At 38.3% G+C, this 24,506-nt stretch overlaps 1 protein-coding gene across 2 annotated transcripts; it reads left to right on the top strand.

Annotated features, from left to right (window-relative positions):
- The first annotated feature begins 1,619 nt into the window (after positions 1-1,619).
- Positions 1,620-24,413, top strand: ppp1r2 (protein phosphatase 1, regulatory (inhibitor) subunit 2). 2 transcript variants are annotated; one of them, XR_533519.3, is made up of 7 exons: positions 1,620-2,020; positions 10,420-10,527; positions 11,554-11,640; positions 14,856-14,950; positions 18,998-19,189; positions 20,002-20,108; positions 21,903-24,413. XR_533519.3 is itself a non-coding variant. In XM_008406835.3 (6 exons), the coding sequence occupies exons 1-6, from the start codon at positions 1,890-1,892 to the stop codon at positions 21,920-21,922; spliced, it is 633 nt and encodes a 210-aa protein (XP_008405057.1). In that variant the 5' UTR covers positions 1,620-1,889; the 3' UTR covers positions 21,923-24,413. The 2 variants fall into 2 exon arrangements, 1 of the variants encoding a protein (XP_008405057.1); XM_008406835.3 differs by lacking the exon at positions 20,002-20,108.
- Positions 24,414-24,506: the final 93 nt, after the last annotated feature.

Below are 24,506 nucleotides of genomic sequence, written 5' to 3' on the forward strand. Positions count from 1 at the left end.
ATGAGACTCGCTCATAACCTTCAGTCTTGTGATCACTGTCTCTGCTAACATGTTAACTCCTGTCCTGAGCTGCAACTGGAAAGTCACTGAAATAATAACAAAGCAATATTTATACATAGTCAAGATAGAGGAGAAAATTATTAATACTGTACAGAATTTGTATACAGGGTTCGTCAGATTACTCTTATCAATACTGGACTTGTGTGTGTGTGTGTGCGTGTGTGTGTGTGTGATACTTCCTCGTAAGGATGAACCATTGAACTTGGTCATAAGGTGTCATGTGCAGGAAAGTGTTATTACTGCTTTAAGATAAAAAAAAACTGTTCAGGTGGTTGATGGCCATATGAAGCTTCAGTTTGGGAAAAATGTCTTGTTGTAAGTCACAAACATCTTGTAACAGAAATGCAGATGTTTTCACTTTGTCTGTCTGTGCTACAAAAACACTTCAAAGCCTTTTCACTGCAAATCAGAGAAATCCTGGGATGTTATGGATATAATTTGGGAGTGTTCCCATTGCTAGGAACATACAGATTCCATATAGTTTTCATTTAAAGATCAGGTCAAATATTTTTATTCCTGTAAAACTCACATCATTGTTCACGCTGGTTTGGATGGATGAAGCAGGCTGACATTATCTTCTAGAATGTCGCTAACCTTAACCCTGCAGAAAAATTGTTATGAACACTGGAAGAAAATCAGTTAATTTAACAAGCTTTATTTCTGATTAAAAGTAATACTCAGCCAGAATTATACCAGAACAATGTTGATGACTGAAAAAGTGTGTTGTTTTCTACAACTTTACAAATTTGTCCAAATATTAGTTGGGGTATATGCGTGACATTGTATATTTATTTTTCATTCAGATTTAACTAACAACTTTGGTTGAAGAAGCTGAGTACAATTGTCAAAAAAGAATCCACTTATGAGTCCAAGGCTTCCAGGATTGCAAAACAACATAGTCTTTAATATCTAAGCTGCTGAAATACCATAAAAGACATGAAGGATACTCAGATAAATATGACATATTTTCTGATTCTATATGCACCATTGTTTGTCTGCATAAAAAAATAATATGAAAAACAATAATAAGAAACTAATTTTTATTAAATGTTGATCTACTACATCTACTGAAGTAGATGTAGCTTACCTCCATGAAATTCAATGACTTATAAATGTCCTTTGGAACAAGTGGTGTTATTACTTGGCACTATGCAAAACAACTAGGGCGTAAAGGCATGTTGATGGTAAAGAGATAGATAGTACTGCAAGACTAACAAGCACCACAGTTCAATAAATAAATAAATCATTGCTTAAATAAATGTTTGTATATGACATACTTAAATTACTTCACTCTTTTGAATTTAAATGAATAATTAAAAGCATCTATAGTTTCTAATCCTCAAAATTAATTTTAGAATATAAGCATCTGCAACGAATTTTAAGTCATTTTGAAGGGCATTTTTATATTAAAACCAATTTCTAAAATATCTCTCTCCTCCATTGGAATGCATGTGTTTGTTGCATGTACTTTTATAAACACAAAAAATTATGTTTTGATATGAAATTCCATATGAGGCCAGCAGAGGGCGTCGTGGTCCGCAGTTCGGAAACCTCGCGATGTTTTGAGCCGAAACACTCGCTAGTAGGGATCTTGTCCAGTAGATAGCGATCAGGAGAGTAGGCATGCTGAAGCAGTTCATGCATGGAGGAACCTGTCTGTTGCTACTCTGCGTTTATTCAATGTTGAATTATGAACGATTGCGCCTTTAAATAATAACCTCCATAAAGGCAATTATTGGTAAGCATCACTGAATCCAGGGACAGAGAGAGAAAGGCACATAACAGAAAGCAACCGGCGGGTCTGGCTCTCTGTGTCGGTGTGTGTGGGAATGGCAGCTCCCCGACCGATTAAAGGCATCCTGAAAAACAAGAACAGCGGCAGAAACCTGAAATCCGTGTCCGACGAGGCGCCGGCGGAGGTGACCGAGCATGGCCCTGGACTCTCGGAGGATGACCACCAGTAAGTTTTCCTCTCAGCTGCCCTCAGGGTGGTACCCTGGTAGCTAAACACTTGTTAGCCGCGCTCTGACATTTGTTTGGCGGTTAACCAGCAGCCTCCAGTCCGAGTCTAAAAGCTTCTTGGGTCTTTTTTTTTTTTTACAGTATCAAATTACATATTTTCCCCTGATAAAAGTTTTGCGTTTCGTGTAAATGTGGTATTTAACTGACTTTAGAAAGGTTCATTTCTGGTTAGCTTAGTCGTTAGCTAAAGAGAAGTTAGTCACGTCACTTGATGTGATTGTAGCCGTTAATTAATGATTGATAACATTTCTATAACAACAAGACTCAGCAGTTTGACAGGCTTATTTATAGTATCTTGTGAATGTATTCTTATCTCTTAATTTTTTTTTTCATTTTGTCACATTACAGCCACAGATGTTAGTTTGTTTTATGACACAAAAGAAAGTAGTGAATAATTGTGAAGTGGAAGGGAAGTCATGCTTCCATAAATTGATACAATAAAACTCAAGTGATTTCAGACGTCGCCTAATCGGTGGTTCGGTTAAAAAAGTCAGAGGTGGGTATAGTAAAGAAAAATACTCAAGTAAGAGTAGCTCTACAGATTATTACTCAAGTAAGAGTAAAAAAGTATTTGGTAAAAAGTTTACTCAAGTACTTAGTAACCGATCAAATTATTAGTAACCAATTTAATATTTAAAAATTGCATAATCAGTTAGGACCAGACCAATTATAAAGTTAAGTGTAATTTTTGGTATTTTAAGGACAAACATAACAATGATTCATATAAGTAACAATCAAGCAAAAGAACATTTTTCAAAATCAGTTTCTTTCACTAAAAAACTTAGGAAAGTTTAACAAAAACTGCAGGTGTATGCCTTTATCTGGTGAATATTTGGTTTAAACATGTTTGTTCTTCATTCAGTGAAGTTACTCACAATAGGTAGAGAATCCAGAAATTTTACTCAAGAGTAGTGATGCGTCATAATAAAATTACTGAAGAAAAAGTAAAGGGTACAGCACAATAAAAATACTCTTAGATGTACATTTTGTCAAAAAAGTCACTCAAGTACGGTAAAAGTAACTGAGTTACTATAACTAGATACTATTCGACTCTGATAACAGTGACTGCCTGCTTAAACCTGCAGGCTGGGCCAGTGGGAACATTTAATAACATAAACAGAGAATCAGTTGTGCACTGAAAATAATTGGCCTTTATGGAGTGGCAACAAGAAAGCCATTGTGAACTAAGATGATCTGGTCAGATGAAACAAAATGTAACTTTTTAATCTAAATTCAAAGCAGTAAGTGTGATGGAAAACAACATCCCCATTTTGATGAATCATGGTGATGGCAGCATAATTCTTTGGAATGATTTTGCTCATCTGGAACAGGAAATGTATATGAGATAAAGATGTAGAAATTCTGGAAGAAAACTCACTTGGCAGCAGCAAAGCTTGAAACTGCGGAGGAGGTTTTATCTTTCAGGACAGGACAGCGACCCGAAGCATCCAGTCAGAGATATAATGGTTTACATTTATGTATTTTTCATGTGTTGGAATGACCCAGTCAAAGTCTTGTCCTAAACCCAACTGTAAATATGTTAATGCAACAAAAACAGAGAATTATTGCGATGAGGCAAATCTGAACTGTTAACATTTCCTTTAACTTTTGCACTTGGGTTGTAGGCTTGCTAAAAGATGAGTTTATTTGTTGTATCATGGTGTTTATTGTAGCTGGTGGAAAAAAGTCACTGTGCTCGTTAGTCCAACCCGATCTCTATTATGTTGTCCAGTATCTATTATTTTTAAATGCTTACTTTCACATCGATTACCAGAATGATCGCTCATATCATTCACACAGTAGTGCGAGATGGTTGGTAAATGTAATTCAGGATCGATCTAAATCACAAAATAATCATAGTATGGAGTATACGTCTGTCAGGTTGGGAAATCTTGTCTATAATTTCATTCAGATCTTTAAAAGCAGATCTGGTTTTGCCGAATCAGCTGTTCTATTGCCCAGTGGGCGCATTGCCGCGGGGTTCAGCTGATGAGTGTCGGAGCGGCTGCTTCTCTCGCCCTGCAGACGCTTATGCATCAGTATCTCTGCCAGAGACACTTTAACTGTTGCGGTGAGGTGCGATGCCATAAATCACTGAACTCGTAAAGATGTCTCTGTTCTTATCTTCTCCATCGCAGCCGTCTCTCATTCTCTCTTCACTCAGAAATCATGCAGAGTTCTCTGCTTCGTGGTTTTTTGTTTAAAGAAAATGAATTAATTTATTACCAAAATAGTTAGATATAACGAAGAAACGACTTGCGCACACAATTTTAACATCAGCATTTGCGTACAAAAGATGACGTGGATATTTTTAGTTTTTGCTGTCGCTTGGGAGTTACACTGACATTTCTGAGCACAAAGCAACAACAGCTATAGGTCCTCTATAAGTTTGAAGGTTATTGTCTCTTTGTTTCTTGTTACTCCATAGTTTGCACTTTTGAAACTCTGTTCCCTTGAGCACGTTGGGCACAAAGCAAAGCCCATCCTCCTCAGGTTGCCTTCTGAATAGGATCTGCAACATGCGGCGACATCCAAATTGGTGCAATCATGTTTTAATCAAGGGGCTTACAATATGTTAAAGTGTTTGGGTCTAAAAATAAATTCACTCGTATGAGAGCTGTTAAGGCCTAATACAAGCTGTTTAGTACAAGAGCTTCTGCACAGAGATGAACAAACACCACCCACCTGCCAAATGCTGCTAAATGTTTGATGCTAGTTGGATTTTCAGATGTTTGTGTATATTTTTAATCTCTTTAAAATGTGTTGAGCACAAAAAAAAAAATCAAACATGCAATTTTTAAATGGCTTGGACTATAGATGATGTTTTACGACAGTGGATAGTCATGTTAGGGTATCTGCTGTATTCTTTTTTTTATTTCACTGTCTGGTAATTAGGAGAATTAATCTGAGTTGCTGCATGAGAAATTAGGCCATAGAATGGTAACGGTTAGGATTTCCCCCCCCCCCACCCTAGCAGTGAACCAAATGTTTTCAGTGTTGCTACAAAAATAGTCTCTTTTTGAACGGCAAGGAAGTGGAGGGAGAGGAGATTTGAAACGGATTCTGTGTGCAGCCAAGTGCCAAATCCTCTGAAGGGAATGAGGGTTGACCGTCGTGCTGCTGCTGTCAGCTTTAAGTTTAAAACATAAAAAGTTAAAAGACTGTTTATACAGAGGATGGATTGTCTGTTGTTCGACCACATTTGGGGTAACACAATATTTCCCTAGATTTATTTGTGCCATTGCTATATTAACATGCTTTTTTCATGATTTATCTTCATTATTGTTATTGGTTGAACTTCAGTGAAGCTGTTTGTAATTACTAAAAATAAGAAATGCATATCAATGCTAGAATAATATCTAGTTTAGCTAGACGGTATGACTGAAAAATGTATCGCGTTACAAGTATTTCATATGTTTCGATACAGATAATTATTGATTTTGTTTTAAATATTTGAAATACTAATGGCGTGACATTTCCTGTTTTATCCAGTTTTCATTCCACCTCGGTTTTCATTTTTAAGCAGTTACGAGGCACCTTGGCGAAACCTGAAAGTGCTACTGCGTACTTTACTCAACAGGATGTTGCTAGCTAGTAACTTGTAACTTGCTGGGTAACCACAAGTTACCTAGCTGGTTGTTAGTAGGTAACCAAAGAGTGAGTGAGTTAGTTGATCCCACCAATCTTGCTTAGCTGGCCGTGAAAGGTTGAGCTGCTAAAGCCTTTCCTCGGCCTACATCCCCCAGAATGCTGTGCAGTTCTGGATCGACGTTCAGTGAATATTTTCTATATTGAATATTGAATATTCTAGCAAATGTATTATCTATTGGTGTTGATCATGTGTCCATCGCGACATATGTTGTTATTGATTTTTTTGTCCAGCCCTAGTTTCTCATGAGTCTAAGGGACTAAACTCAAAAACCTATCATGGTTTTGTTGAAGAGCTGCATCAATCATTCTTTCAGACTCAGACTTTGTTGTTGTTTTGTTTTCTAAAGAGCAAGAGAGGGAAAACATGTGCTGTATATTCTTGCTATCAGAGAAATAACAATAAGTAAAAATTAAAATTTTCATTTAACCAGCAAATCACAGATCTGAGCCATTCAAGGGAAAACTAGCCAATAACAATTTTCCAGTCTGATATTTTTATGTGGTTGGTAACAATGCAAATTACAATAGAATACTTAGTGTGTGCTATCACAACTTGTTTTATTCAGACTACATCCAAAAGGCTTCGCTTTGTGTCTGCTGTTTCTTCAAGGCACAGTGTTCACTAACAGCTGTACAAAGTGCTTCCCCTTTCATCTGCATTAATTGTTCAGAACAGATCGCATCGCCCTCCTAAATCCTTCTGCGGTACCTGGAGAATGTCCTATTTTGCCTCTTCAAAAATGTAGCGTCCAGAGGGGATTTATTTGACCACCTGTCTGTTTATGTCGTAGATTTCCTGTCAGGATCTGGCGGCCTAAAATCTACTGCTGCGGTCCTGCAGATGCGCGAAGCTGCTACATAAAAAAAACAAACAGTTTTTTAGGTCGCTTCTAAAACAAACAGGCCACATAAGTTTTAAATAAAAATATGTTTAAAGAATGATTATTCTTTAAACATTCTTTAAACATGCTTAAATGAAACCTTTAAAGTTACAGATTAAATGTTTTTTCCCATTATTGATTTTAGAGCTGCAACTAATGATCATATTATTAATTGATTATTCATTCCCTTACAATGATGAATAATCAATTTAACCAGATAAAAAGTTGGCGCAATCAAAAACAAGATTTTTCATTTAACCACCTAAGCTTGTTTTATGCAATATTAGAAATGCATAAAAATATACAGATGAAGAAATCAATTCCTTTTTTGCTTAAGAAAATACAAATTGTATTGCTAAAAATGCAGTAACTTCGCATTCCTTTAGTGTATGCTTGATCATTTGTAGCAAAGGCTGTATCTTCAGCTATAAAATTCTTAACACATAACAATAATGACAGAAAAATTTAAGTGATGCTCACCGCTGTTGATTCATCCATTCATTTTCCACACTTCTTTATCTAAGTCAGAGTTTTGGGGATGGTTGGACTCCATCCCAGCTTTAAACATGAAACCCTGGACAGACAGAGTCCCTGTCCACCAAGGGACCAACGCAGAGACACTGGGAGGTTCACTGGGAGGAAGCTTGATAATGATTACAATAACAAAACCAAGTTATGCGCAGGGACGATAAGCCATTTCAGAAAGGAAAAGCCTGCATGGTCAAACTAATTAACCTTGTGTCTCTGTGATGAGAATACAAACAATCGCACCATTGTGACACCGTGATATGCGTCACTGTTGATATGATAAGTAGCCATGTGGTGTTTGTATTGAATGCTGGCAGCAGAGTTGTAGTTGGCGGTCATCGATCCAAAAGCTCTTGGACAGTAAAAGATTCTCTGCAATCCAGTATTCGACTGACATTTTTCCAGGATATGTGTTGTTGCTGAAAGAAATCAGAGTTATTAGAAAATGTCATATTGAACCAAAATAAGCACCTCATATTAAAACAAATGCAGTCGTTACTGTTAACTCGTTAACTAACAGTTATTCTGATTGTATTGGATTTGGGATTGGGTTTAGATGTACAAAGGTCAGAGATACACAGTCTGTAGCTATGAAGCTGCATTGTTGCTCTTAATATTTTCTGGCCAGAATAATAATAAACTTAGCAATATTTTCAAATACAAAGTTATACAAACTACTTTTTAAATCAACTATAAACATAGAATTCCAGAAGAAGAATGGGGAAAAAAAACATTAATTCTGTTTTTGTAAGACTTAAAATTTTCTTATTTGACAATCTTAAAATGTATGCAATTAATGTTAATTCCTTAACCTGTCTTCTAGTTTTTCACTTTCTATCTCAAGGGGTTTGTGAATGGGTCTTCGATCTAATACTTGCATTTTCCTGCAGTTGCAAACTACATGAGTTGTTATACGTTTGTAAAATCAGTGCCAAGGTTATTCTTGACACCTCTGTGTGTCGGGGCAAAGTGGGGCTTGTGTTCTGTGAATTACATGTCACCTTTTCTGTTATCTGCTCTTATTTAGTTAATGGTGACCTGTAGGCCTCACACTTAGTGATGCATATTTTATGGCTGCTTCCATGAAACTGGATCTCCCCTCTCTGAGTGATGGGCCGTTTGAGTGACTCTCAGTGAATCTGACTTTCCATCATCTGACCAAGAAAAGCACAGCTTACAGCTTACTTTGCAAAGGTTATTTGAGGTGGGCAACCCAGTTTCTGTTTTGATGAACAGCAAAGGAAATTGAAACGGAGATAAAAAAAAAAAAATGATGTGATTACTTGGATATGGAAGATAATTTTGATAACTGTTGAAACATAGACTTTTTTTGTTTTTACAAATAGTTTTTCATTGACCAGCACAAAAAGCTTTCTCTGTAGTCACCTGCAATTAAATGTAATACAATATTAAAAACATATTGTATCGTGAAACAGAGCTGCCAATATGTCAGAAAATTTAGCTTCCTTTTAAATATTTAAAGCAGACCAAGACATATTTCATATTTGATGAAATCTGTGTCAATTAACCAGAGTCTTGCAGTGAGATGGCAGGCTTGAATGTGAAATTGATGAGCTTTTCCCTCTGGCTCTTGCTGGCACCAATTTTCTCTTAGTTGGGTGCAGTATTTGGAGGCAGCGTATTTTCTACATCATGATGAGCGCTTTGCTCCGGCGCAGAGCAAGCGTCGGGTGCGGTGTTTTTGTGCGGGGCACCAGGCTCGACCTTTCCTCGCCGTACGTTGGCGATGCTACCTGATAGTGCAGCTCGGCTCTCAGAGATGACTCACTCTGTTTAATGAGTTTCCCTGAAGCGCTATGTCGCCAGCTGTTGACCACCCTGGAGAGGTAGACCTTATCACGTAAGAGAGTACGCTCTATATTTAGTGTCTACTAGTGTTAGGTGAGCAAAGTTGTTTTTTTTGTTGTTTTTTTTAATGTTACAATTGCCGGTGCTCCATCATTGTGTTTTAGTAATGATGGATATCTCTGAGTCATTTAAAGGAGCTGAAGCAGTTTAGCTGGAGTAGAGGTTTGTGGTTCATGTTGTGTAACCAGAAAACACTTTTTTCACATAAAAAAAATGTTGATAGCTTTTAGTGCGATTTCATGTGATGGACTACTACAAACTAGCATGACACGGTGATGTCTGTAATGTCTGTTTTCAAGATAATAAAAAAAAAAGGAAATCTGAAAAGTGGCATGCAATTTGCACTTCTGTTTTCAAATGCAGCTAAACACTAATAATGCTAAGGCATCAAGCCAACAATGTCAGTCAGATGAGTTTACTTTTGAATTTGCAACAACTTGTGAATAAATTCAGTACATGTTCTTAAAATGTTCACAAAAACAGCCCTGTTTTCCTTTGAGTAGCCTAATTAAGTATTGTTTGTCTAACCAGATGTTGAGTGGCTTTCTGTGTCTGCTAAGGCTGGATGTAATGACTCATTATATTCACATTCAAAATGTTTGGTACAAGCTGTCAGAATTTGATTTCTGAAAATATGAGATCTTTTTGATGAGGGAATCTGTGGAGTCAGTTGATGGGAAAAACATCTTTTCTGAGCTTGAAGTTCTTCCTTGATCAGCTGTCTGACAGTGTTTCAACTTTATTTACTGTGAATGGATCCGTTCTGACTATAAGTGGCGGCTCATTCAAGGCTTGCAGGCAGCAGGCGGTGGATTTAGCATCCTTCTCTCCCCCTCTGCTTTCCTGTTTCCTGTGATGCTCTCAACCTTTTCCATGAACCTTTTCAAGGAGTGTGTGCTGTAGCTTAGCTTGAATAAGAGGGAAGAGATGTTTTCCAAAGCCTTACAAACAATGTATAATTACTTGCGTGGGAAATTAAACTGAAGTGTACAAAAGGTAAAATGTCCAACTATAGATACCAAGGTTAAAAAGAAAAAAAATACTTTTTGATATAAAGTATAAAGTATTAGAAAGAGACAATTTAACTGGATTATGTCCTTTAGAGTTTCGCAGTTGATAGGAACCCCCACCCCCTAAAAAAACCCAAAACAATAAGTATCTCACCCCATAATCATTCAGTTATTTTTGTACCAGAGACATATCTGGGTTTTTGTCTGTGTGTTCCTAAATTTATGCAGTTTTATTCCAAACTGGGCCACGTTCTGCTCTAGATTATATCTGGACTCTGTCGCCCCTGAGGTTTCTGTGCAGTGGAGTGACGGTCGGTGTGTAGCCGTCCTCACACAGTGGGTGTCTGTCTGTGTTGGGTCTTCTTTTCTTATTTGTGCTTTCTTTGATCTCTTTGCAGAAAAAAATCTGCCAAATGGGATGAGATGAACATCCTGGCGACATATCATCCTCCTGACAAGGACTACGGCCTGATGAAGATAGATGAACCCAGCACACCTTATAACAGGTTAAAAGCTTAATCTAATTAAGCTATAATTAAAAGCTTAATTATAGGTATCCAACCTATTGATTGAATAGTTTTAAAACATCAGTCACTGTTTTTTTGTTAATAACTAATTTAACATTCAGGACATGTTTTATTTTTTTGATTATCAGCTTTTCTTAATATTATAGAATATGTAGAAGTCAGTATAAATATTTAGAAGTAAATGCTCTAAATTACAATGTATCTGGGATGTGTAAATTTACACTACACTATTTACAGTACACTGGCACTTTGTTCTCAAAATTATGAACATAGAACTTCTTAATTTCAAAGTCAAAGAAACTTTAGCTCTGTTCTTGTCCCTACTGATCATTCTTTGATGTATCTGCAACTTCACTGGAGTCCACTTGTGGTTAAATCAGTTGATTGGAGACTATTTGTAAAGGGAAATCCCTGTCAGCCACTCCAAACTGCATAAAAATGTGTAGCGTGTGCAGAGTTTTTTTTATTGAATTATTTTCAGAAGTTCTTCACTTTAAGGAAGAAAATACTTGAATTCATTCCGGAATTTTTAGCATAACAAAATGCAGAAGAAATGAAGAGCTGTGGATGCTTTCTAGATCCTCTGTGGCTGCAGAGAGAACTGCACCGCTAAAAGCAATGGATTAAACTGAGATGTTTTATGCAGAATTTAACATATTAAGATTATTGTAATAAATTAAGTTTAATTGTAACTAGACTAATGGCTTTTTTAAGTAAGACTCAAATTGTGGTTGCACTTTAAGAATCCAGTTTAGTAAAATTAGGTCATGATAAATTAAAGAGGGTTATAACTTAATTTAACTGGTATTTGGTTTTTGAATAAATAAAATATATTTACTTCTTTTGCTCTAGGATTATTTTTTTCTGGAAAATTAGATCTATAAATAACCTGAGATAATTTTTTTTCTTTTTTTTAAAATCTTTTTAGCTTGTTTCTATCCTTCCTCCATCCTTCCTGTTAATGTTTCTGGTTGTTTTTCTCTCCTGCTGCCCTTCTGATTTCAGGATGGTTGGGGACGACGATGATGAGGGGGCTCTCAGTGACTCAGAAGGCCAGAGCGGTGGGCTCGCGCCTGATGACCTGGCCTCAAAGTAAGGATGGAAACATGAATGCATGGAGACAGAGTAAAATCAAAGGGAACACAATCTGCTGGACTCTACCAGCAGATTTCTATTTTCAAAATATTTACAGCTTTAACAGCAATCGATGTGAGACCAGGGATTTTGTCATTTTATAAAGTTTTTTTAGAGCTTAGTTTAATTTAAACAAATGACACTAGGTAGTAACCCTCAAAACACATTGATGTTAAAGTTTGATCAGGGTGAAAAACATAAACAATGGAGTGTAATAAATCTGTCTAAATAAACAGTCATTGGCCACACAAAAATAATTGCACTGTGGGAATATGTTTCTACTACTAAAGGACACGACAAAGACAAATCGTATTGCTCAGAGACATAAAAAGCTAAATTCTCCTTGGCCTAGTCTCTACATGTTGAACAGAACAGGCAGATTGGGCCTAAAAACTCTTCATCTTGCTGTAGCAAAACCCAGACAGGGAAAACTTAAACATTTAAGAACAAAACTGCCTGTCGAGTGTTTGTAGCTTGCTGACAGCTGGTTTGGTTTTGCTGTGTGTGCCAGTGGTAGGTGTCAGTCTTATTCTCATGTATACAATAGAAACAAATCCCACAGCTTATTGTGAATAATTGATGTCTGTGTCCAAGTCATGGACAATCCTCTACTTAAATTAAACGAGATCTAACAACAAGGGGTTTAAGAAAGCTGTAATACTGGACATTTATTAAAGTTTTAAGTTAGAAATGAGGTCCTTTAACCAACGTCATGTTACACTACTGTTAAACAACTGTCTCACTGGCAGATGCTGCAAAGCAAGCAGACATGTAGCTTCACAAATAATGCAGACAGTTGTTCAGCTGTGAAGCCCCAGTGGTACAAAGTAACTTGGAGTCAGCAGCAACTTGCCAAGCAGCCGCAGTGACAACCCAGGAAACAAAAACTGGCAATGAACCAAAGAGGAGAATCAGCAGCAGCAGTAGCAGCAGGCAAGATGGGCCAGACTCTGTGCCAGACTGATCACGCTTAGATACTGGAGCATTTGTACAATGAAAAAAAATAGGAATATTTAGATTTTATGACCACTTGTCTGAATTAGTTCACTGTTTTATTGTCTTTTAACCCTCCTGCGGTTTAAAGAGACGGGGTTGATTGGAAACCATAAACTTTGTACCTTGTGCGCGGTCCAGCAGGGTCACATTGACCCTGCGTGCACTTTTACAAGGTTTTTATTTTGTGGTTTTGGGAGCTGAAGGTCTGATGGGACAATCCCATACCGCACCTGGATTGTGTTATATGATCAACTATTTGTTTATGTTGCTAACACTATCCCATTAGATAGGGAAGGCTAAGTCTCTAGCTTACAGCAGCGGGACTCTCCCAATGTTGTGAGGGTTCTCTCCATCAGGGGTTTAGCAACCTCCTCTGTTTAGATGGATCCCCATGAAGGATATTTGTGCTGCAGGCAGCTGGTCTTCGCCACACACATTTGTACAGTTTTATTGTTCGAATGTGACGGCTCCTTGTTTGGCTTTAGACTCATTCTGCTGAGTCTAAATGGATTTATGCAAAATTAATAGTTGTCCTGCTGACAGATTAATCTTCCTCTAGAGCTCTGCAGCTCCTCCAGAGTTACCAAGGTCCTCTCTGTGTTTACTTTAATTGAGCTATGAGTTTAGATGGGTTGTCATGTTTTGGTAGTTTTGCCACTTTAGAGAAGAGTATTACATAAATGAACTCTATTAAGTGACTTCGGGAGCCAGTTGTTTCCACTGGGCTTTATTTGAGATTGTCAGAGCAAATACATGCCACACCTTTGAAGTTTTTATAATATCAATGCAAAACCACATATGTTCTTTCCTCTGGTCTATCACAAATAATCCAGAAAAAAACACATTGCAGATTGTGGCTGTAAAATGACTGTTAGATGTGAAAACATCTTGTACAATCTTAAGATTTTTAAGATGTGTAATTACTGTCTCACGTATGAAACAGTGAAATGTTTCATATGTTCCGATGTGTGAAACGTGAAAATATTTTTAGTTTTGGCTCTCAATGAAATTCCATACAAGTGCAGATCAGTCAATAAGCAGGGTGTTTCCCAAAATTCCTGCGTTCCAAGGAAGTTATGTTGAGCTTGTAAGGAGGCTGTAAACTCGACGAAAACAGTCCTGAACACTCTTTCCTGCTGGAAACACGTCGATGCTGTAAGCCATTTATGTGTTAAAACAGTCCATATGTTCTAATTTAAAACTTTTTTTCCCTTTTTGCTGCCACGCTCAAAAAGCTCTTTTTTTTTTTTTTACAACCTAAAAAAGAACAGCTGTTTTACCAATTCAACAACTGTGATGTGCTTCGTACAGCAAATGTGAATAAATGGATGGATTACATCTTTTATTTCTGTGTCATTTTAGGTCCTAATGGTCCATTTAGGTTAAGAAATATTTATCTGCCACTCTAAGCTGTCAGCAGAATGTTAATGGGAGCCTGAGGAGTGTTTTTCGCTCTGGGCCGTCATCCTTACATAAGTGCATTAAAGCTGGGATTGGATGAGGCAGTTTGGATGCTACAGAGAGCTCAGTGATTAGCTTCAGGCTTGCAAGTCAATTAGCTGCGGTTGTTTACTTTTGTAATGAATGCCCTGTTTTGTTTTACACTAAACCCATCAGACAGTACCGACAGCTGCTGCTCTTTTACCTTCATCATCCTCCCATCATTCATGCTTTTAAATCACAGATTCTCTCTCCTCCTTTTCTGTCTGTCTTAGCTGTTCTATCCCATCCAATTTGGCCCATCAGACACAATTATTGGAGCACTTTGAAGCTATAGTGAAATGTAAACTCTTGACCGGGAGTGACTCGTGCCAGCTGGTTGGAGAGCAGTAGCACAGTGCAGGGGAGTTTCCCTCAGGCGCTTCCACATATTCACCATAAGCCATTATTCATTTTGTCTAACCCTGTTGAAATTTTCAGCGGGGCTGAGAGGAGAGAATAGTAAATTGTTGTTTTTTTTTTGTTTTTTTTATCTCGTGAGTCATTAATGCTGTTCACTCTGCCTTTTATTCCATCATCTAATGTACATTTGCTAACGTCTTCCTCTAACATCTATTTCTATAGTGAGATGTAGTAAGAGTTTAGATCTCTTTGCATTGTTGTTGAAGGCTGGTGTGCCCAGTTATTGTCGACGTGCTTCCCTGAGATATTTAAGACGGCTTCACTTTGTTCTTCAGGCTGGAGGCAGCTGAGGGGGCGGAGCCACGCTTCATGAAGGAAACGGAAGAGAGCAGCGAGGAGGAAGAAGACGAGCTGACTCCACAAGTGCAAGGTGATGCTTTGTATTTTTTTTCAATCGTGACAGTCAATATTGTCATAATGGTGATATAGTAAACAGTGCCTTACAGAACTATTTCTATATTTCTACCTCATGAATTTTTTCACAATACAACCACATAATTATACTAAGATTAGATTACATTCACAACATTCACTTGGCAGCACTGATGGTGTCTGTCTTCAAGAGTTCTCCCTGTGTATTTGTGTGTTGTCTCTTGGTACTCCAAAAGTATGACTTGTTGGGTTAATTGGTTTCTCTAAATTGCCTTTAGGGGTTTGTGCGCATGGGTGTGCATGTGAATGGTTGTCCATTCACATACACACGGACAAGATGCCTGGACAAGGCATCTTGTCCAGGTTGTACCTGTCAAAGATAAGCACCAGTCATAATTTTCTTTATATATATATAAAGTTCAAAAAAGTGTAACTGGCACCCCTGAAAAACTTTGTCAACATTTTGCTAGCAAGTCCTTTGTACTTGTATATTATGTGAAAAAATAAGCTTTGCATTTTCAATGTCATTTAAAACTATATTTTTGATGAAGTCTTATGATAAAATGAACTATTGAAGTTTCTAGAGTCATAATAGATGGTGATGGGTTTGCAGGAAAATAGCCTATAGAGTGTTACAGCAGAGCTTTCTGAAGAAAGCTCTGACCGAAGGCACTCTTAAGAGTTTCCCGAAGGGGAATGTCTGGGGTTTTTAGTTTCGGCTTTATTTTATAAAGCATCCTTCTTTGTACAATCATCTGTAGTGTCTCCAGAGCAGAACAGAGCTCGCCTTTTTGTCAGCATGCTAAGCTTTTTTAAGTCGCCGAGTCTGATTCTGCCTGTTACAACCCCACCCTAAAATCCCTAAAGTAAATTGTGGCACTGGGCTTTAACATAAAACAAAAAATAATCCGAACAGTTGATGAGTAACAAAAATATAATTTATTTTACAAGTCTGCTAAAACAAGTACAGGAGAAAAAAAAACACAGGAGAGCTTTAAACTTCAGGGTCTCCAAGGCCAAAATAATAAACAAAACACCCCCTACAACTATAAAATAAAACAACCACTTTCTAAAGAGAACTAAAAGAAAATACAAAACCTAAACTCCCTTACCAACACAAAAACAGGAGAAAACAGGTTACAACAAAAATGGCAGAGAACCCCTACCAGCTTCCACCTTCTTGGATAATTTACAGAGTTGCTCACAGCAAACTTAAGTCGGTTCACACACACAGCTCTCAAGCAGAGTCACAGCTCATGGCCCAGGTCAAACAAAAGAAGAGAGATCTGCCATCTCCAGCTTGCTGCTTATATATGGCGGCTGACGAGCCCCAACACACTTCACCTGCAGCAATCAGGCAGAGCTGAAACAAAAAACACAGAGCTCTCTCAAAAAAGAGAGCCCCTAGAGGTCAGTGACCGTAACACTGCCAACCCAACATCTAAAGACTTCTCCATAATTTTCTTTGCAAATGAGCTTAATTTCGGCTAGACTGGATGGAAAGCATTTGTAAAGATGAGTAATTTTCTCATCTTATCCTGAATTTAGGTCAGGACTTTGGCTGTTTGCTTAAGGTCATTGCCCTGTTCCACAGCATGATGCCACCTCCACCATGTTTCACCATGGGGTCTGAAGTATTCAAAGTGCAGTGTTGATTTTCTTTCAGGAATCGCATTTTGCACACTTAACTTTTAGTGTGATTTCACCAGAGCACCTTCTTCTACATGCTTGTTGTATCCACTATATGGCCTGTGGTGAACTGGAAATAGGATGGTTGTATGTTGGACAGGAAATGCTCAAAGTTTCGGATAATGTTTTCAGACCTAATGCTTCTTTAAGCTTCTCTACTTCATCCCTTACCTGTCAGGTCAGCTCCTTGCTCTTCATGATACTGTTTGTTCGCTAATATTTTGTAGCAAACCCCCAAGGCCTTCACAGAGCAACTGGATTCAAACTGAGATTAAATGACGCACAGGTGGATGTTTACAGGCAGTTTGTTTCACTGGATTCATTTATGGGTATCAAGAGTTTAGGAATACTTTTCTACGATATTGCTGGTAGATTCTGGATCAGTATCAGTAGTTGCAGGTTTCATTTTCCATCTTATCAAGGGCACCCTACTGTTCACCTTTCTATTTATAGACGTGGTCTTAATATAAAGCGCCCTCTGCAGCTGTGAGGGTGACTCAGTGCTGCTCCACAGTGGATTGTCGGCACAGAAGGTCTCCATCAAAAGTCTTCAAGTGGTCTTTGTGATCCTTTTGACCATTTTTTTCTGCTCTCCAGACAAAGACGCATGCATTATCCATCCACAGCGTGTCAGCAGGATTTTAGCCAGTCCGTGACCTCGCCCGTCTGCGCGCTCTGAGGTTCATAATTGAACCGAATGTGGAGGTGGAGCAGGACACACACTGTACTTCCACTCAAATAATCCACTCAGACCGATCGCCGGGGTTTCAGATTTATATCCGGAAGGTTGAAAAAAATAAATACATTCTGGGAAATCTGCAAATCAAGTCGATATCACTCAGCATCACAGCTGCAGGTTCAGTAAACGCTGATCCATGTGCCGATTAATGCCACCTGCTGGAAAAAAAATGAAAGTGTCGACTGCTCACGGAAATACTGGATGGTTTCTTCACCCAGTGTGACAGCGTTTATTTTTTCTGATATATTTAAATGTCTTTTATGAAAGTATTTCTTTTTGTTATATTTTTTTTAGATGTTTGTTACCAAAACATGCCAGCTGAGCAGCTTTAATCACCTTCATCAGGTTCCACACACAACCAGGAAGACAGACTGCAACATGTGACCCGGCAGCAGAGGCCGGGTCAGGTGAACAATGTCAGCATGCTCTCTGATACCGAGTGGAGGCTGATCTGTGTCGCTCTTCAAAGAGGAAATATGCTGCGACTAAAACTAATCTGAGGATTTTCTTGATCACTGTGGGGTTTAATGTTGATGGATGAAGGTTTTGCTGTGGTTAAGCGCATTAGAAATAAAACGTCACAGTGGCCTCTTTTGACTGTTGAGTCTTGCTTTCTTGCTGGTGTTAAATGTACAAAGTTCAGAATCACATTATGTTTTTCAGACCAAATAAGAACAATTGCTTGTAGAGATGACTAAACCGCAAAAGCGGATCAGTTTTCCCATCCGTCCATCATCTTTTCTCATTTATCCTTAAAGAGAAGTAGAGGCGGGGCTGGTGCCGATCCCCAACGGCTGAAAGGCGGGGCACGGCAGGGACAGGTTGACGGTCCATTCAGGGAAACGGAGACACACAGCACAGACAACAACACACACACTCAGACCTGATGGCCACTTAGAGAAACCAGTTCACCCAGCAGTCATGTTTCTGGACTGTTGAAGCTGTGATGATACTAATTACGATTAGCATTCATTCCCCCCCCCCATATCGTCCTTTCTTCCTTTATAAATTCCCTTCCATTTTCTATGAGCGTTATCATCTTGGCAACTAAAAATATACCGGTAGTGTGCAACAGATGTAGTTAATATGTTATTGGCATTTAAGATGGGCAATGCAGACTTAAAATCTTCTTTTGATAATTAGTTTTTTCGACGATAATGCTGCAAGACAGCGCTGCTAACCTGCAGTGTCAGTAAAGTTGTAATTTAAATTTGGTATGTAAACAACATCAAAAGTTTTTCACATCTCACAGAGTTCTGCTATATCTGTTGTTTGAAAACTGAACAGATTAAAGCACAGCTGAAAACCTGACCGTGCAGCTGATCTGACAGAGTGTGTATGGTGCAATTGTATCCCCAACAGAGGAGGAGAATACGTCAGCATGACAACTAAATCTGGTTGAAATCTAATGTAAAAAAACAAGTTTAAATGGAAAAATGGGCATGCATGTTTCCCCAGCAGCGATGGGGACGCTGGTGTAATCTGATTACAATATGGATGGAGCTTTACCCAAATGAATCTCAGGTTGTTGAGTTCATGCATAATTACACGCAAGTCAGCATAATCAGTGTTTTCTGTTGGTTTTGAAGTAATTTCGTTTTTTGTTTCTCCTTTCAGCCAAAAAGAAGCATTTTCAGATGATGAGGAAGATGCACTATGATGAGGGCATGAACATAAGGCTGGCTCGCGAGCTCATTGCTAAAGAGCTGGAAGATGATGACGACGATGAAGAGATGAGGGATGACACAGAGGATCCAAGAGACAACTCAGAGGAGACAGAGGAGATCAGTGTAGACCCGCCACAAGAAGGTAAGGCGAAGGGAGACGCTGTACCTTCACACATCAGAGCTTGTAGAAAGGGAGCACGGGAAGCCACATGAGGAATGAGTAAACATGTTGGTTAAAATGATCAGACATAATGGTTTTGCTCATCATCATTAGTGTAAATTTCATTACGCTCCATTTCTGCTTCCCCATGGATTATATTCCCAGACACTAGAGCATCAGAGCGATAACTCATCGTCATGGTAACTAAAGCGTGCTGTGATCGCTCAGTGTGTATAAAAATACACATGGCCTCTAGAGTTGAGCGATTTGACTTAAAAACATCAGATTTTTTTATGCCAGATCCGATTTTAATCGATTCGTTTTTTTTTTTTGCTTTCATTTCTAAAAACAAAAATACAGATGATAGAAAATATTTTCAAAAAGTGGCTTTTATTTCAACGATCACTTCCATGACTTGTACAACAGAGTATTAGGGACAGACTACAAGAATTGTTCTTTAATTATGAGAATACATCCATGATATTAGCAGAATAAAGATGCATTTTTACCAAAACAATTTCATAAAATTATGAGAAAAGTCTTTTTAATGAGATAAAAGCTTTGATTATATCTTGAAGCAATCAAGATGTAATGTGACCAGCTCAATCTGTGTGGTTCGTTCTTCGAAATAGACTCGTTGTTTGCTCAATCGCTTCAAAGTACTCCTACTGATAATAATTTGTTGCCGATACCAAAGTACAACTTCGCAAGATGCTCAACATTCCTCATTAAAATTTTTTGTTATTTTCGTGTTGGAGTACTCATAAAATTAATACTACATTCTCCTAATACAGGGGTGGCGAACCGCTTGCTGCGGCTCTTTGACGGATCCTGTGTGGCTCTTTGATTCTGAAATTTCCCACACCCCTTGAAGGCAGAAGCAGCGTAAAGTTCAGCTCAGGTTGTGAAATTAATTCTATTAAGATAGCGCTACAAGTCTACAGTAGTTGTTGGTGTAGGACAGTCTTTCTCAAACTGTGGCCCCCTGTCCACTGGTGGTCCATGGGCACCCCCTAGTATTGCATGCCGTGAGGATAGCTCAAAGTCCAACGCACACAGTTAGTTTACCAAAGGATTTCTTTTTAAAAAATAATAATGGGTAAATGGCTTCAAACCAGGTCACTCAAAAGAAAAGCTGAAGGTACCTGTGGGAAATTTCTCAGGGTGAGTTGCAGAAGTTTTGTTTTTGAACACTATTGCAATAAATAGCATGCCACCTGCACGCAGATATAGGTCTGTGGCCGTGCTGAGTCTGATATGACATTGTCGAGGCGATGAGCAGAGCTGCGCCCCTCGCTGACTAACTGCATCTTAATACCTAAAATAAAGTTTTTTATGTTGGGCTGACAGAAATTGTTCGTTTTTGCCAAAGCAACTCAAGTCTATTTTTCTTTTATTATGCTTCTCAATTACAAATAGTCCTAAAATGTTATTAATGCACACAACACTTGTTGTAAAGAACTTTTTTGATGTCTATGTGTTTTCTATCATTGGAAAGCTTAGAATCTACACTCACAGGATCTGTAAATAACGCAAAACGTCCCGAGCAGCAGTAGTTCATAATTGTATCATTGTCATTCACGTTTACAAAACAGCGCTACCCTTCACATGAATTAAGGATGAATTAAGACAATGGGTTAAGAGACTAATATTTTCATTTCAGGTTGTACATATTAAGATGTGTTATTGCGGGGCCAATTTCAAATTAGGTGGTCCGTGAGTGTTTGTAAAATGGGTAAGTGGTCCTCGGCCTAAAAAAGTTTGAGAAACACTGGTCTAGGAGAAGAGATTTTAGGTGGAACCTGAATCGTTTATGAATATATTCTGTTTCCATGATAACAGTTTTCCTCAACAGGTCTCTATATTTCTAGAGGCTGCATTATTTCACGTTGGTGCACTTTGCGCCGCACCCGAGCTCAGAGGATTGTGGCGCAGAGGTGGGAGTGAAGCAGAACAAGCTGCTGCCGCTGCTGCACAAATAAGAGAACATGATGTCAGAGTTTGTACATCAGGTTCTGGTGCTGCCAAGGGGAAAAGTAAACAGGCTCTGATCACATGAATGCAATCAATGCTGTGTGCAACGTGGTGACGTGAAGGATGGCAGGGTCACTTCCACAGAGCTCAAAAGTTTTCTTTATGTCTTTGAATGAGATTTTACTATGCTTAAACAAGTCTTATCATTGTGAAAGAGTTGCTTCAAGTAGCTGTAACAGAGTACAAACCAAACCCAGAGATACTTGTAAAAAATAAACAACGTTAGGTGGCCCACATTAGCTTAAGGGACTAAGGACAAAACTTTCAGCAGGCAATGCAGTATAAAGCTAATCTTGAAATGCTGTGTGGCTCTTTAATTTGGCTCTTAATGCTGAACTGGTTCGCCACCCTGTCTTAATATTTCGATATTATTCTGGTGATATTAAGGGTTTATCCTCATTTTAATTAGACTTTGCTCTTAAAGTATTCTAATTTTATTCTCATATGTAAAAACAAAAAATTATAGCCATATTTTGCAGAATAGGTATATAAAAAAAAAGCTTGTCAAACAAGATATCGGCATTGGGAGTGATGACATCAGTCTGAACTATGAAAACCAAGGAGTGCAATGGGGGGGGGGGGAGGTTTTACTAGAGAATATTTAAATGTTCGTCTATACCAAGCATCTACCTTTGTTTATTCCTGTGTGTCTGTCCTCCAGCTGACTCCATAGAGTCGTAGATGACTTCTCCCATCGGCAGCGCCATGGCAGATCAGGATCCAGCGAGATCCGCCCATCGGATCTGTGACTGAAAGCAGAGACGTTAAGGCAAACACCGCTTCACCACCTGTCCAACATCCCCCAGCAGCCAATAAGATTACCGGTCACCTCTTTGTCTCCACTATTCTCATAAAACTGTGCAATATAACCTCTATTCTTAATTTTAAAAATGGTTTTCAGCTTCAGGAATATGTCCGAAACACACACACACACACACACACACACACACACACACACACACACACACGCACGAAGGCTGTTGTTTGTCCCTCTCCTGTTGCCAAGAATGCCCTCCTCTCACCTGTCCTGGACCGATGTCGCACTGAAGAATCTATGACTCAGACACTGAAAGGAGGATCAAAGTCTTTTTAGAAATAAGAAGAAAAAAAATTGCAAGAAAAACCTCACAACGTTGAGCTTATTATGGCTGAAACAGCTTGTTGGTTGTGGAAGAAGCCAGGGGGAAACCCCACGGCCTCTCTGAAGGGTTTTATGTCACATGATGGAGTTTCCAGTGGCTGCAACTCAGATTTCTTTCCCGTTTTCTTTTTTTGATCAATCACACCGCTGCATTTTATGTCTCTAGGAATAGTTAAGCTGCTAATATAACAAGGCTTCTCCACATACAATATTGACATGACATGATTACCGGGGTTTGGGGAATATTAGTCCAAATTGTGTTATTAAAATAGGAGGTATTTTTCAAGGAAGAACATTTGACTCATTCTTGATTGTCCCACTTGGATGCTCATTTTCAGTTTCTCATTTCCAGTTTACAAGCATTTCTAAGTGTCACCAGACATCTTGAGGTACATTTTTCATTCACTGGAATCCTTTTTTATCCCTTCAAGGTAAGTTTGTTCAAGAATAAGACAGGACAAGCTGCTCGGTCGTCCATGTTTTTCTTTCTCTGTGTAAAATCTACAGTATTTTTGATTGTAAAGTTGGCGAGAAGAGACTGTATGGAAGTGCTGCTGCTGAACTTTGGTATGTGCTACTGATAGACCTGACGAATAGGTATTAGATGAACAGTCTGAGCTGTGCCAAGTTATTTGAAGGAAAGTCAGAACATTGTTGCTTAATGTTTTTTTTTTTTTTTTTTTTCTTCACTTGGCTTAATCCACGGTTTCAGTTTAAGGCTATAATGTTTGATCTGCTTGCATGACTCAGCTCAGGATCATCATAGGGGCAGGGGGAAATATTTGTAATGCTACTGACTGAGGTCGGAGGACGTTGGAGACAGATTAAACCACTACAGCTCATTGGAGGTGCGTTGAGGACTTGAGTTCTCTTTCAAGGTTCAGCCATGTGTCACTGCGTAGTCTTAAAAGGAAAAAGAAAGCCAGTCACTCTCGTGTCGACTGTAGGACTTGGCTGCATACGCTGGGAACTCAGTTAAGTATGGAGTAGAAAAAGCATGCAGGGAATCATGAGCATGTCTTATGTTATCTCTTTATTTTCCCCGTTGCCCTTTAACGCCCCACTGTGACCGGACACGTAGAGCTTTATGTTGCGGAAATACTGCAGGTCACAGCAGTTGGTATGACTCCTGCCAAAGTCTCTGTGCATTTTTTTCCCCATGTTTAGAAGCAAACCAACAAATATAGAGTTTGGCAAATGGAATGAGTACCTGAGCAAAAAATAAAAAACAGATTCTTGACAATGCAGCTGTTTTAATTTGTAAACTTGTGAAAAAAGTGTGACTCTAGAGAAGCAGAGATTATTCTTTTTCTCATTTTAGACAAAACACAATGGACATGGATCATCCTGTAGGCGGTTGTGACCTGACAAATGTGCCTCTAATGACTTAATATACTTGTGTGTTTAGTGAACAAGCTCCGTGATACTTTTTGCCTCTTTTTTTTCTGTTTTTGTTTTGCATTACACCTGCCCTGTTGTGTTTTCTAAGGTGGGTAGATGTTTATGCAGTCCTCTGATCTAGAGATGCGCAGATCGGATATTTTCTGGCAAGTTTCCAGTTGTTTTTTTTTGTTTGTTTGTTTTTTTTTTAGATCTGACTTGCTGATTCTGATTATTTTTCCCAGGGATTATATTGAAAATTATGGAAAAACTGTTCTGCAAGTTGTTTGACAAAGTTTTTGATAATTAAAAAAATTACAAGACTATTCCCATTTACATTTGCTATACGTCAAAGCAAATGTCTCAAACCTTTATCTGATTTTTTTTATAAATCAGACGCTTCAAAGTACTTGATATTAGTAGATGCATTTATGGACCTAAAATGGTGGGACTTAGTTATGGTGCATTTAATAATTTGAAAATTTAAAAAAAGAAAACAAAATTGATTAATTGGTTATTGGTGTTTCTCTGCTTAAGACCGTCATATGTCTCAAAAATGTTTTCTTATAATTTCCTGTCTGCATGTTCTTACTCATCAAGTTGTGCATATTGTTTTGTTTTTTCCCCGTCATTAAACAAACATTGTTAGAAGCCCGTGTGATGTTCATTTGCTTTGAATGAAATAAATGCCCGTTTTGATTTGGTGATAAATTGCAGATGAGCAATCAATCTATTCTGACACTG

This window comes from Poecilia reticulata, chromosome 4 (genome assembly GCF_904066995.2).
Source record: "Poecilia reticulata chromosome 4, P_reticulata-male-v2, whole genome shotgun sequence".
NCBI lineage: Eukaryota > Metazoa > Chordata > Actinopteri > Cyprinodontiformes > Poeciliidae > Poecilia > Poecilia reticulata.

Excerpts from the sequence above, each read along its gene's own strand:
- ppp1r2 (XM_008406835.3), top strand. The coding sequence starts at position 1,890 with ATGGCAGCTCCCCGACCGATTAAAGGCATCCTGAAAAACAAGAACAGC. Across the intron at positions 10,528-11,553 it reads CCCAGCACACCTTATAACAG|GATGGTTGGGGACGACGATG; the intron begins GTTAAAAGCTTA and ends TTCTGATTTCAG. Across the intron at positions 14,951-18,997 it reads GCTGACTCCACAAGTGCAAG|CCAAAAAGAAGCATTTTCAG; the intron begins GTGATGCTTTGT and ends TTCTCCTTTCAG.